Genomic DNA, 14,977 nt, shown 5'->3' on the forward strand with positions numbered 1-14,977 from the left:
GGTGTTGTTGGACCTGTGGGCAGCGTTCAACATGGTTGACCACCAGTTGCTGATCCACTGCCTCACCAACACTGGTATTCAGGGGCCTGCCTTACAATGGCTCGTCTCCTTTCTCCAAGGTCGGGGACAGAGGATGGCAGGGAGTAGATGTCCCAGAGGTACCCGCTGGTCTGCGGGGTCCCTCAAGGGGCGGTGCTATCCTTGATGTTATTTAACATCTACATGTGCCCCCTTGCCCAGATAGCCTGGAGGCACAGGCTTGAGTGTCATCAATATGCTGATGACACCCAGTTATCTGTCATTGGATGGGCACCCAGATTCTATCCGGCATAACCTGGCTGTGGGCTTGAAGGCTGTGGTTGGTTGGTTGAAACAGAGCAGGTTGAAACTGAATCCAATTAAGACGGAGGTTCTGTGGCTGGGGAAAGGGGCTTCAGGGACTGGCACCCTCTTCAGTTTTTCATGCCCATTTTGACCTCTTTCCCCATGTGCAAAGTGGGTGGCAGTCTGTAATAGGGGAATAATTAATTCTAAGGATCACTAGTTATTATCTTTTTTTAAAATGTAATTTAATATGTTCAGTTGTTTTATCAGCAGCCAGGCTGTTGATGGACCTCTCTATTTCAGAGCACATCTAGCCTGTGCTGAGGGAGCTGCACTGGCTGCCAATAGCATACTGGATTCGCTTCAAGGTGCTGTTTTTGACCTTTAAAGCCCTATATGGCCAGGGGCCTGCCTACCTGAGGGCCCGCCTTTTCCCCACACATCCCCCAGAAAGCAGTGAGGTTGGAGACTTTAAATCGCCTGACTGTCCCTGGCCCCAAGGATGCCAGACTGGCTATTACCACAACCAGGGCCTTCTCAGTGGCGGCTCCACACTGGTGGAATGAGCTCCTGGAGGACATCAAGGCCCTGCGGGACCTTCTACAGTTCTGCAGGGCCTGTAAAACGGAGCTCTTCCACCAGGCCTTCGATTAGGAGCCACCACTGAATGAGCTCTGAACATGTATTACTGGCACTTTCTTTGGGATAGTCATATGGGGCCAACTGCAGCTATCACCATCTGCACTTTATTGTTTGTATGTAAACTGCACTTTATATTTTATTGCTGAATTTTATCTGTTTTTATTGTAAGTTATTATTGTACACCGCCTTGAGCCTGCTTGTCAGGCAAGGCGGGATAGATATTGAAATAAATAAATAAATAAATGTAGGTATCTTGTTGATGTGTGGCTTCATAGCATTTCTCTTGTATTTTGACATCCTTGCTGTGGCTTTTGAAATTATTTTTATTGGTTTTACTGTTGATGCTTTATCAACCCATACACCTGCTGCTTGTTACCGTTGTTATTAGGGGTTCTTTTAAAGATCTTTAATGATGTCATGTTTAATTTTTGTGTCAGGGTTTATATGTCTTCGCAGAGATCACTGGTGGAGAGTGAGGTATAATTGCCTTAGAAAGGTAAAGAAACTAATGTTTTTAGCATCCTTTGAAAATCTTAATACTTGGGAGCATTATATAGGCAGGAAGTGCTGAGAAGCATTATTTCTCCCTGAATTCCAATGGTGTGGGGTGCCTCGTTCCATAATTATGCATTGGAAAAGTAATAATAACCCCTCTAACACAGCATCGCAGATTTTCCTTCACTTGGATTGAAAAACATACTTTATTGCAGATGGTTATTCTTTTTTTTGAAAAGACGCAGCTCATCGATGACTTGATGTCTAAGATGCATCCTTTCAGACACCCCAAATTGCTCTTCCTTACCATCTAGTAATAATAAAGATCTAACAATTGGACAAGAGGACATGCAACAAGAGGAAGATGCTGGTAGAAACACAGGGATGGAGGGTGCTTTAGCAGGCATGGCAACGGTGGTCAGTAGCAAGTGGAGGTCATGTCGGAGAGCACAAGGGAGACATTGACAAAGGTGGGTTTACCCGTGTTCTTGTCGACAGTCTTCTGAATTGTCTGGAGGGGAAGCGCCTCATGTCCCACCACGCAAGTGTAAGTGTCTCCATTACTCCAGTCCTGCTCGTTGATGTTCAACATGCTATAGGTAAAGTACCGCTCGGGGGACTTGGATTCCTGTACGGGATTGCTGGTGAAGTACCCAACTTCTATGAGCTCATTATTTCGGAGCCATTTTACAAAGGCGTCTTTGGGGTAGAAACTTTTCAGCAGACAACTGACGGTGGCTGTTTCCCGCAAAGCCAGTTCTTCCGGGGTTGGGGGGTGGACATAGACAGCTGGAGGACTGGGAGTACCTCCTGGAAGGTGAAAAGAAGAAAGGATTAGTCAGCTAAATGGACTAAACTAGAGTTTTAATGTAGTTATATGTGAGGGAAATAAATGATGATTCAGTGGACATTTTGTAACCATTCTGTGGAGCATGCCAGGCTGAAAGGCCTTCACCTCTTTTGGGAACAATAGAAAATGGGCACTTACCATGAAGCTTTGTCAGTGTTGTTGTTTTAGCTGTGGGAAGAAGTGGATGCGTAACTTTGCACTCAAAGGTATCCTCGCTTTCCCACTCCTCTTTGCAAATGGTGGCTGTTGCATCCACAAAAAATGTGTCACTGTTTTCTTGCTTCTTAGCTTCTCCAATTATGGTCTCCAGCTCCTTCTTGTCAGATGCTCTTGTCCACGTGACATTCAGTTCTTGCTGATCCTCCATGTAGGGGAGGTTGGAGATTCTGCAGGTCAGCTTGGCTGACTTGGTCAGGAAAATATCAATGAAGGATGGTGGGATGGTCTCCACATGGACCTCCACAGGGTCACAGCCTGAGAAAAGTGAAAACAATGTTCAATTCCACAGTGAATGAGAACATGCACATCTGTGCTTTTGATACTCTGATAATGCTTATTACCAAACATATATCCACTTCAAATAATCAACATACATAGGAGTATGTGACTAATATTAAATACATTAATCAAGACTCTAGCTTTTAGCTGTATAGTGGGAAGCAGTTATTATGTATTTTATTGAGTCTATTATAACTATTTACAGTTTTATGAATTGAATGTTTTTACAGATGATGTTACCCGATCAGTTTTTCTAAGGGTTTTTTCTTTTGAGTACTTCATCAGCATGAATCTAAGAATTCCCTGAGTGATCCTTTGCCCATATAAATATATATAACATACAAACTTCAAATGATCAGTCATGATGAAGAAATGGAATTAACTGAAACCTGCAGTAAACATCACATGTTCATTTTCAGATTTATGTTTAGGTGTTTTAGCTCTAGATATTTTAATTTAAATTGATAGGTTGTGAAGACTGATCCCGAACAGGAATTTATGAATTTGTGAACATTCATATCCCCAAAAAGCTCTCCAGAAGTGAAATCTCACCCCCATATTGAAGGTTCATGTCCAATAGGATCCATGGCATGGGATATTACAACTTACCGGAGTTGCTTATGTTCTGAATGTTGCTGAACATCTCATTATGCACCCTGCAGGAGAATATTTTCCCAGTGCTCCAGTCTTTCTTACTGACTGTGAGCTCACTGAAGATGCTGTAGCCACTAGAACCCACAGAGAGTGGTCCAGTGGTGGTGAAGCCAGAGTCAAGTATGTTTCCGTCCTTAAACCACTGGATGGTAGTGCTTGCAGTATGCAGGTGCGCAGCCATGCAGGAAATGGTGGCATTTACGTCAGGGCTGTCAACATCTATTTGTCGTGGTGCATGGATGACCATCTTTGGGAGTTGTGAGGCTTAAGGAGGAAAGAAAATAGCAAGAAGGAAGGAAGAATTTACTATAAACGGATCTAATACTCTAAAGGAAATATAGCTAGTGACATTTATGTGGAGAGATTTACGGATCCAGATTATCCAGGAATCCATCTGTATTAAATTTATTAGACTGCCTTCCAGGATTTTGTTTACCTAATCCATTACCAGGAAACATTTTATTTTAATCAATGTAATTCAGAACTTCATTTGAACTAGATCCATCAGAGGCAAAACAAATGGAAGAATGATACAGAAGAGAGTCCTACCGAGTGTCTGTGGAACATATTCCCTTTGTTACGGAGAACATGAACTGATGAAGCTGCCATATATTTATGCTTGGTCCAACTTGTTAGTTATTGTTTACACCGACTGGCAGCAGTTATGCAGGTTCTTGGGCCAAGAAATGAAAAAAAACCCTACACTTTTTAACTGGATATTCTTGCAAAAGTGCCAGGGACTGAACCTTGGATGTTTGCATTGCAAGGCACTTGCCGTATCTGCTGAGCTTTTCCTAGAGAAACCACAATTCCATTCACTCACATCTGTGACTAGGGGATAGGCTTCCATGACAGAAGGTGAAGCTTCCAGCCAGACTTTAGCCTCATGTTTCTCTCTCTTTCTCTGTAGATGAAGCTAAAGCTTAGGTCTGAGCTGGACTTCAGTAACTGTTCATTGAAGGGACAGTGCTGTAGTGATTTAGGGACTGGTTAGACTGGGATGTAAGCTGTAGTTCTTTCTAGAACCTGTTGCCTATGCAAATCCATGCCCGGACCGGCATTTAAAAACATTTGTAACTACCTTGTGGTATCAATTAATTTAGGAGGAATATAAATGTTTCAATTAACAATAATAAAAAATAAACCAGTTGACATCTAATGCTGCAACTACAGCACTTTCTGACTCCTTGCTTCCAGTCTTTTCAAAATTGTCCCTAGTGTTCTGGGTTTGTTTTTTTTTTGGGGGGGGGGTGTTGCTGGTTGAAGCAGGGAAACCAAATACATTCACTTACCCTGGTGAATGACCCGTGCCGCTCCAACCACACTCTCGGCCTTGCAATAGAGAGGTTTAGAATTCTCCCAGTCGCCAGCAGGTATGGTCACCTGGGAGCTTGCGGTGAAAGTCCCAGCAGAATTTTTGATAGTAGGATATTGTTTAATGTAACTTGCATTGATGCTGGCATTGTTGTGGTCCTCCCAGGTGAACCTGACCAAGGCGGGTGGAACATCCTTGGCTAAGCATCCGATGGAGACGAGTCCGTTGCTTGGGGTGTTCTCACAGGGTAAAATGAGAGGGAAAAGAGAAGGACCACTCTGAGTAGCTGTGGGAGATGGGGGAAAAATAACACAAGCACGGAGAGTTTTATAAGTTGTTAGATCTTCAACTGCCACTGGATAGCCATAAATAGAAACCTGACCTGAATTTCCCCAACATTCGCATAATTTTCTTCCTGGCATGAATTAAGCTGATGTTCAATGTTGAGCTTGTCAGATATGGTGCTTTCCTCTGAGATTTTTCCTGAGTTCAGCTTGGTTGAAAGCCATGCATGAACTGGAAGGCATTCCGGTAATGCCCCGGCCTGGGCCCATATCACAATGAAAGTGTGTGCAGTGGTGGGGCCATTTGGTTACACACCCAACAATGTGCTGTGAAGCAGAAACTTTGTTTCAGAACATTTAGGGAGATTCCACTTCCTGGGAGTTGCACAGATCCCAGCTGTGTGCTGGTCTCTTGGAGGGGAGCAGCTAAGACCTGTTGTTTGAGCCAGTCCTTCAGAATTAATATTGAGCGAGGAAAAGGAAAGAGGTTTGGGAGCTTGTGAACAGGGCGACTATAAAGAGGTCACAGAGATCAGCGGTGTGGACCTTCATTGGGTAAATCTTGGTGGAATGTGCTGTCAAGTCACAGCCAATTTATGGTGATCCCATAAGATCCTAGAATCACTGAGTTGGAAGGGGCCATACAGGCCATCTAGTCTCACCCCCTGCTCAATGCAGGATCAGCCTAGAGCTTCCCTGACAAGAGTGTCCAGCCGCTGCTTAAAGACTGCCAGAGAGGGGGAGCTCACCACCCCACTAGGCAGCTGATTCCACTGTTGCACAACTCTTGCTCTAAAAAAGTTTTTCCTACTATCCAGCTGGTACCTTCCCGCCCTTAATTTAAACCCATTATTGTGAGTCCTCTCCTCTGCTGCCAACAGGAACAGCTCCTTGCCCTCCTCTAAGTGAAAGCCCTTCAAATACTTCAAGAGAGCAATCCCCGCCCCTCAACCTCGTCTTCTCCAGACTGAACATTCCCAAGTCCCTCAGCCTTTTCTCATAGGGCTTGGTCTCCAGGCCCCCGATCATCCTCATCACTCTCCTCTACACCTGCTCCATTCTGTCCACATTCTTTTGAAGTGAAGTGAGGTTTCCTTTGGAGAAAAAAAAAGATTTCAGTTGGTTGGAAGACCAACTGAAATCTTTTTCTTTCTCCAAAGGAAACCAATTTGTGCCTGCCGCCATTAAAGTTTTTAATACCAAAATTTTAGCCCAAGTTCTCTATGGTGTTCCTATATGGTTCAGTGCTTTTAACTGTGAAGTTGAATCAATTCAATCATCCTTTTTTAGACAAATTATGGGTCATTTGTAAGAATGTAAGTAGTGCCTGCTGGCTCCAAGCAGTGGTACATTTCATCTCACATACTGTTTCGTACACTGGCCCACTGAGGTGGCCAAACAAACAGGGCTCACAAACAGGCCAAGGGCCTCCCCTGCTCCTGCCTCCTAGAGATGGTATTCAGAGGTTTGCTGCCACTGTATATGCAGGCTCCCATCAGTCACCATGGCTAGTAGCTATTGATGAACCTCTCTTCTGTAAATCTGTCTAACTCCCTCCCACTGGCAGGGGACGGGGTGGGGAGGGGTTTCCAGCTCCAGGTTGAGAAACTCCTGTAGTTCTGGGAGTGGAGCCTGGGGAGGACAGGGACCTCAGTGGGTTAGAATGCCATAGAGTCCACCCTCCAAAGCAGCCATTTTCTCCAGGGGAACTGATCTCTGTAGTCTGGAGAGGAGTTCTAATTCCAGGAGATCCCCATGCCCTACCTGGAGGCTGGTGTAAGGTTGCCAGGTCCCCCGGGGGGCGGGGGTTTGCCCGCTTGACAGGCCCCTTACTCAAAGTGCTGGGATCATGGGGACGTGCCTGGTGCGATGACGTCACCCATTGTGTGTGTGGGGGAACGCTCTATCATTTGAGGGAAACTCTATGTTTCCCCCTCAAATGATAGTGGCCCTGTCCCCAATGTGCCCAACATGATGACATCACTTCCGGGTGATGTCATTGCCGAGGCTGTCCCAGAGAGGGGCCGGGACTCCCCCGCCAGAACAAAAGTAAGACCTGGCAACCATAGGCTGGCTCCTACTTGGAATCATAGAGTTGGAAGGGACCTGGACACTGCGGGAAATTCACAAATACCCCCCCCCCCACTCCCAGTGACCCCTGCTCCATGGCCAGAAGAGGGCAAAAAACCCTCCAAGATTCCTGGCCAAGCTGGCCTGGAGGAAATTGCTGCCTGACTCTAAAGTGGCAATCAGCGTTTCCCTGGGCATGTAAGAAAGGGCCATGAGAACTAAGCCCTGAGGCAACCTTTCCTGTCCTCCCTCTCATGATCTGCCTAAGTTCACAGAATCAGCATTGCTGTCAGATGGCAATATAGCATCAAAGAAGGAGAGCCCACCACCTCCCGAGGAAGCCCACTGAAGAACTGCTCTTATAGCTTTCTGTGCTCATGGCCATCACTACCTCCCCTGGCAGTTAATTACACAGTTTAATTACTCAGTGAGTAAAGAAGAATTTCCTTTTGTCTCTTCTGAAACTACTTCCCAACAATTTCAGTGGGTACCCCAAGTTCTAGTATCATGGGAGAGAGAAAAAGCTCCCTCTATCCATTTTCTTAACCCATGCATAATTTTATAAATCTCTATCATGTCTCTGGTTTCTTTTTTCTAGACTGGAAAGTACCAGACTCTCTGGCCTTTCCACATTGGAAGGGTGCTCTAGCCACCTAATCATCTTGGTTGAGAACTGCACACAGGAGCCCAAATGAGTCCACGCCACAGCTTTATACAAGGATATTACAATTTTGGCTGTTTTATTTTCAGTCCCTTTCCTAATAATGCCTACCATGTAGTTTTTCTTTTTCACTGTTGCGCATTAGGTTGAAATTTTCAACGAGCTTTCCACTACAACCCCAACGTTTCAGTCTAGTGGCTGTAGTGAAAATCTTGATGAACATAGCCCAGTGTGCAGCAGTGGTGAAAAACGCACACTCCTTTCTAGGAAAGGGATTGAAAATAAAATGGCCAGTATTATGAAACGAGCAGTATCTATGCTTGTAGTGATGGCTATAAGTATAGATAACTTTAAAAGGGGTTAGGCAGATTAATGGAGGACAGGTCCACCAATATCTACTAGCCCTGGTGAGTAAAGAGAACTTCCATAATTCAGAGGCAGTAAACCTCTGAAACCCTATACTAGAAGTCAACATTGGGAAAAACGATGCCCTGTCTGTTGGCTTTCTAGGGCAACTGATTGGTCACTGTGTAAAAGGATGCTGAACTAGATATCCAGCAGGGCACTTTTTATACGTATCTGCCTGTTGAGTTGCAGCTTTGAGAAGGTAGGGATAACTAATCCACCCCTCAGCCTTTTAAGCTCAGTGCTGATCTGGGAAATGCATACATTGGAGGTGATTGCTGAGCTCCAGAAATACTGGGAGGGTCTCACTACTGAACCTCTCCACTCCCTCCAAGGCTGCAGCTCACCAGAGAGCTATTCTCCCACATTGATGCATGGCTTAGGGAGACCAAGGAACATAATAAGAACATAAGAGATGCCAATATGCTGCCAAAGAAACATTTTTTAAAAAAATCTGCACAGCTTAGCAAATCGCCTGTGGCCAATGCTGGGCAAAATGCCCACTTGGCCTTGCCCACTTCCTAAAAAACACTTGGTGGACTCCAGGAAGGGTGTTGGCAGGCACCACACTGGGGGTCCCTGGACTAGAGGAAAGGGGTAGTTGCCCCTCCCCACAACAGACACCCTATGAGGTAGGTGGGGCCGAGAGAGCTCTCCTGAGAACTGCCTCTGAGAGAAGAGCTCTGAAAGAACTTGTGACCGACCCAAGGGCACACCAGCAGCTGCATGTGGAGGAGTGGGGAATCAAACCCGGTTATCCCAGATTAGAGTCCGTGCTCTTAACCACTACACCAAACTGGATCTTGAGAATTTATAGTCCCATCCCATCTCCCTTTTATTGGCCATACTCTTGTGCAGAGTTGCCAACTCTGAGCTGAGAAATTCCCGGAGATTTGGGGGTGGAGCCTGGGGAAGGCAGTGATTGGGGCTAGGAGGGACCTTGGAAAGGATGTAAAGCCCTTCAAAACGGCCACGTTCTCCTGGGGAGCTGATCTCCAGGCCCCACCTGGAGGTTGGCAGAACTACACTTGCGCCTGACAATTAGCATATGAAGTTTCTCCTGGCATGAAGATAAAAGGATGGATGTTAAGTTCCTGTGTGATAAAGCACGCTGCTATACAAGGCATGGAAAACATGGCCGCTATAAGTATAGATAACTTTAAAAGGGGTTAGGCAGATTAATGGAGGACAGGTCCACCAATATCTACTAGCCCTGGTGAGTAAAGAGAACTTCCATAATTCAGAGGCTGTAAACCTCTGAAACCCAGTACTAGAAGTCAACATTGGGAAATACCATGCCCTGTCTGTTGGCTTTCCAGGGCAACTGATTGGTCACTGTGTAAAAGGACTTGCATCCCTCCCAGCTGAGCCTTGCATATCTCTGCTGCCTCACCAATAAAGAACGGCAGAGACTGCATCCCTCTTAGCTGAGCAGGAGGTTGTCCAGAACTTCCAATGCTCCCTCTAAGCTGTGGAGTCCAATGCTTGGAGGTGATTGCTGAGCTCCAGAAATACTGGGAGGGTCTCACTACTGAACCTCTCCACCCCCTCCAAGGCTGCAGCTCATCAGAGAGCTATTCTCCCACATTGATATATGGCTTAGGGAGACCGAGGAATGAAGTGGGCTCTCCTCTTCTGGAGTCTTGAACTTAGATGGTTTGCTAGAACTGCTTTGTGGCTCCAGCAGAGCACAAGGTTCAGGTGTGGTAGGGGCACCCCCTCCCCAAAAAGCTCTAACTCAACTAGGAGGCATGCACAACTGCTAGCTTAGCAGGAATTGGGAAGACTTTAAATGGGAGCAATCCCTCCCTTTCTGGAGTTTTTCTAACATGGGTCTCGAATGTCACTTGTGCCATCCTTGGGACAGTTTGGGGGTGATCCCTAATTCTTTTGGGTCCAGCTCTAAGATCAACTTTAGCTTTGAGAATCCTGGCAGTGGGGAAGGAACTGGGATCTCCTTAGTCCTTCTGATGACTATTAGTTTGTCAAGAGAGCCTTGCATTGTACCCTACAGAGCTGTGGTCTGGGAAAGCAGGTTGTGTAACTGGGTTTCCCAGTAATTAGCTCTGGAAAGCTAAGAGGGCACCAGGCACTTTCCCCATCATTCCCAAAGTCACAGGTAAGCCAGAACGCATAACAGTATTCCGTAGGCTCCGGATGGACCTTGCTTGTTTCTCCCACCTGAGCTATCACTGCTGTATACATGAAACTATCACAACGCTCCCTCTAAGCTGTGGAGTCTTGTGAGCAAAAATTCTACTTTGTGAGCTACCGGCATTAAAGTTGTGAGCGAGTGATTTGGCTGCTGCGCACATTAGTTTGCTCCGGAGCCATCCTTCCGGAGCTAAGACAAAAATGTGTGAGCCGGAAGCTAAAAAACGGTGAGCTAGCTCACACTAACTCAGCTGAGAGGGAACACTGGCTATCATATATTTGAAAAAAGCTTGCATCCCTCCCAGCTGAATATCACACTCACCTTCTGTCCCTGCTATGAAGATTCTAAGAGATGGCATCCCTCTGAAGAAGCTGGGCTGGATGCCAGATGAGATGCCTTGTTTCCCTACCAGCTAAATATTGGTCCACTTGGCCAAGAGAAGCTGGTTGGCCAAGGGCTTCCTCAAAACCACGGACGAATGAAGAGCCATCTAGTTTCCCCCCCTACTAAGCATGGCCTTCAGCAGGGCTATGGTTGCTTCTCTCACCTTATCTATGGTTATAGAGCTAAAGCTGTCCTATGTCTGAAAAGCTTGCATCCCTACCAGCTGAGCCTTGCATTTCCCTGCTGCCTCACTAATAAAGAACTGGATAGACTGTGTCTCTCTTAGCTGAGCAGGAGGTTGTCCAGAACTTCCAATGCTCCTTCTAAGCTGTGGAGTCTTGTGAGCAAAAAAATCTACCTTGTGAGCTACTGGCATTAAAGTTGTGAGCAGGTGATTTGGCTACCGCACAAATTACTTTGCTCTGGAGCCACCCTTCCTCAGCTAAGACAAAAATGTGCGAGCCGGAGGCTAAAAAACTGTGAGCTAGCTCACACTCACTCAGCTTAGAGGGAACACTGCTTAGGAGGGATGTCAGGTGGGGCTGCTTGCCTCCCAACTGGTCTTCAGAGAAGCTGGTCGGTTGCCTGAGTGCCAGCCCTGGGGTCCAAAGGGTCTCTGTGCCTTGCTGTTTCAGCTATAAGTGATCTAAAGTTATTGTAGACCTGAAAAGCTTCATGCTATTAGGTGAGCGAGTGCTGGGTCACACTAGGGACATGCCAAGGGAGTCCCCCTGCCAGCATTCACACACAGTGGAGTTCACAAGAGCTAGGAAGTGTTCCCACTAGAATGGTGGGGATAAAGGGAGACTCAGGTGGGCTGTGCTCTACCTGACACTCCAGTCTTCCCTCTGCTGCACAGTGTTCCCTCTAAGCTGAGTTAGTGTGAGCTAGCTCACAGGTTTTTAGCCTCCGGCTCAGACATTTTTGTCTTAGCTCAGGAAGGATGGCCCCAGAGCAAACTGATTTATGCCGTAGCCAAATCACCTGCTCACAACTTAAATGCCAGCAGCTCACCAAGTAGAATTGCTCACAGGACTCCATAGCGCAGAGGGCGCATTGCTCCCTATGGAGTGCTATGTTCCCGAATGCTGAGGGCATCCCAGCCATCAATTTATTTAAGTATATTTTTATCCTGCTCTTCCTACAAGGATCTCAGGGTGGCAGACAATTGCCCTCGCCTTTATGCTTTACCCTTACAGCAGCCCGGTGAAATAGGTTAGCTTGAGAGTGATGGGCCCTAAATAACCCAGCATGGCTGAGTGGAGGATCTGAACCTCGGTCTCCAAGGTCCTCGACTCCAGCATTCCAGCTGCAGCACCATGCTGGTGTCACTTTTGGAATCAACAGTGCTGGCAATTAAGAACGTGCATTTGATATGTGTTATCACTGTTAAAAATCCAGTGAGCTGTGAAACAGATGAAATGATTGTCTGATCAATGATGTAGGTCAACTTGAGACCAATGCTCCCTCTAAGCTGTGGAGTCTTGTGAGCAAAAATTCTACCTTGTGAGCTACTGCCATTAAAGTTGTGAGCGAGCAATTGGGCTACTGCATACATTAGTTTGCTCTGCAGCCATCATTCCTGAGCTCAGACAAAACTGTGTGAGCCAGAGGCTAAAAAACTGTGAGCTAGCTCACACTAACGCAGCTTAGAGGGAACACTGCTTGAGACCAATGGTCCCTCTAAGCTGTGGAGTCTTGTGAGCAACAATTCTACCTTGTGAGCTGCTGGCGTTAAAGTTGTGAGCCAGCGATTTGGCTACTGCATACATTAGTTTGCTCCGTAGCCCTCCTTCTTGAGCTAAGACAAAAAGGTGTGAGCCGGAGGCTAAAAAACTGTGAGCTAGCTCACACTCACTCAGCTTAGAGGGAACAGTGCTTGAGACGTGATAGTTGCTATAATAATGAAATTAAGAGTGATTTTTGAAGTCATTTCAGACATCTATTACTTATCTGAAATTCAGCTTTTTTGCTTCCTTTTCATTCTCCCCAAGTGAGAGCTTCTCAATCAAGTGTTGCACTCTAGAGCAGCTACTGCTAGGCTACCTTTCTGTCTCATCCAAGCCTTATATTTATCAGTTCCTAGCTTGGGGAAGATGTTGGGAAGCCCAGTTATCCCCACCCACCATCTCATAAGCCAAGATTCTCAACAGAGAGGTAACAGCAAGCCAAACTTGTGATTTACCATCTGTCAGGAGGCCTGGATTCAGGACGAGAAACCAGAACACAAATAAAAATACTAGTCCTCATGCCCAAGCCTATTACCACCACCTTCCTTTTTGGAGAAGGGGCTATCCTGGGAGTCCTCTCTCCTCCACCTTCTCTTTGCTTCTATCTTCCCAAGGTACAAGAAATACAGAATAAAACCCTATTTAACTCACCAAGCCAAAATCTGCAGCTGGCTGAGGAAACCAGGCCTCTGTTACAACTGTCTGCATCTGTGGAGATGTTCTATAGTCTAATGAGACCGTCAGAATTTTCCCTTAAACATATTCTCAAAAATGGCATTAAAAATTAACCGCTGTTGACGTCTTATTGCTGGCAGAAAAGTTTGAATAATTTGACTGAGGTTTTGGAGGGGCTATAATTGAGCTTCTAAAGGGGCACCATGAAACCTTTGCCCACACACTGGACTTCCTCTTTTTCCCCTGTTGTTTTTCTTGCCTTATTTACTTCATCTCAAAATCCACAAATTTGGTTTTTCAAACTATATACACACAAGGGAATTGACTTAGTGGATCTTGCAGAGATTTATTTGACCAAACACCCATCATTTTGTCTTATTAGTATTTGTTTGCTAAACGTATTGGTCACTTGTCTTTTCAACAACACTCAGGCTGAAGCAAAAGCTGTAGAGGCATTCAGCAGTCCAGGCTATAAAAGAAATCTGAAAGTACTTCCTCAGGCTTGGGAGCTAGTGAAGGCCTCAACAGCTGTCCTGAAATCAGGGCAGTGGACTCATACAGATTGGTGCTGGGAGTTCTGTGAATGGTGTTTCTTTCCCCCCAGAAAACTGGACCTAATTGGGTTTGGGGCCCTGATGTGAGGGAAAGGGGATTAAGCTTCTTCCCCATGCCATTTTTTTGCCATGAAGTGGGCCCACAGAGCGCCTATTGGCCCCAGTGTAACAAAATAAGGCCTGTATTAGTACATGTTTGTTTTCCTACTGGGGCAAATTAACAGTTCACAAGAACATATTCAGATTGGGAAAATGGCAGGAAGGAAATATCTCTCTCTCTCACACACCAGTCCACGCTGACCCACTGTGTGTCTGAGGGGTCTTTTTTTAGGGGGGAGATCTGTGTGCATCTCTCAAACTATTTGAGCCCCCAGGCATATAAAGACAAAGCGAAGAGCAATTCTAAGCAATTCTACTAAACTGTATTCATTGCGGCTTCCTCCCAGGAAAGGATTCTTAGGATAGTGCTAGTGAGAAACATTTTTCATAAACAAACCATATGTATTGTTGCCCCCGACTGCTATAGAAATTTGGGCTTCATTCAGAATATCTTGGTCCTATACAGCAGAAGTGGACAAAGATATTTGAATCCCAAAGTTATATAAAGTGTTTGAATAAGTAAACCACAACGAACAATACCAGAATTAAAGAGGGAAGTAATGTGTTATTGAAGAATACAGTTTATTATTACGTGATTCAAATATTCTCTAGTCATGGAGTGCAACGATCCCTTGTGGGTTGTTCCTGAATGTAAAAGTGAAATATTCTCTTTATAACTTTAGCTCAGGCACACAACAAGAGGTAGAATAAAATATGCCCACCAGAGAGACATAGAAATACAGATCAACAAAGCAGAAGCAAAATTGCACCATACAAATTCGATGGATTAAATTGTAAACAGCTGGCCAACTGCAGGGTAAATGGCTTTGTAGTACTATGATATTAAACAAATGAATAATGCAACTCCTCTAGTCAGTCCTCTCAAAGCATAGAACAGAGAGGAATAAGTCCATGATTAGGATAGCAATGAATAAAATTGTAAGCGAATAATCTGATTCCCTTAGTCATTTGTTCATAGATTGTTGGCATTGCTATTTCACTATCTCTCTCTCTCACACACCAGTCCACGCTGACCCACTGTGTGTCTGAGGGGTCTTTTTTTAGGGGGGAGATCTGTGTGCATCTCTCAAACTATTTGAGCCCCCAGGCATATAAAGACAAAGCGAAGAGCAATTCTAAGCAATTCTACTAAACTGTATTCATTGCGGCTTCCTCCCAGGA

The 14,977-nt window shown here is 45.5% G+C and overlaps 1 gene segment (V, D, J or C); it reads right to left on the bottom strand.

The window, feature by feature from the left end:
* Nucleotides 1-1,684: 1,684 nt before the first annotated feature.
* Nucleotides 1,685-3,710, bottom strand: LOC107116349. The segment is given in 3 exon segments: nt 1,685-2,271; nt 2,450-2,785; nt 3,419-3,710. Coding segments are annotated over 3 exon segments (1,020 nt in total).
* Nucleotides 3,711-14,977: the final 11,267 nt, after the last annotated feature.

Source organism: Gekko japonicus, unplaced genomic scaffold (genome assembly GCF_001447785.1).
Source record: "Gekko japonicus isolate JY-2015 unplaced genomic scaffold, Gekko_japonicus_V1.1 scaffold3498, whole genome shotgun sequence".
NCBI lineage: Eukaryota > Metazoa > Chordata > Lepidosauria > Squamata > Gekkonidae > Gekko > Gekko japonicus.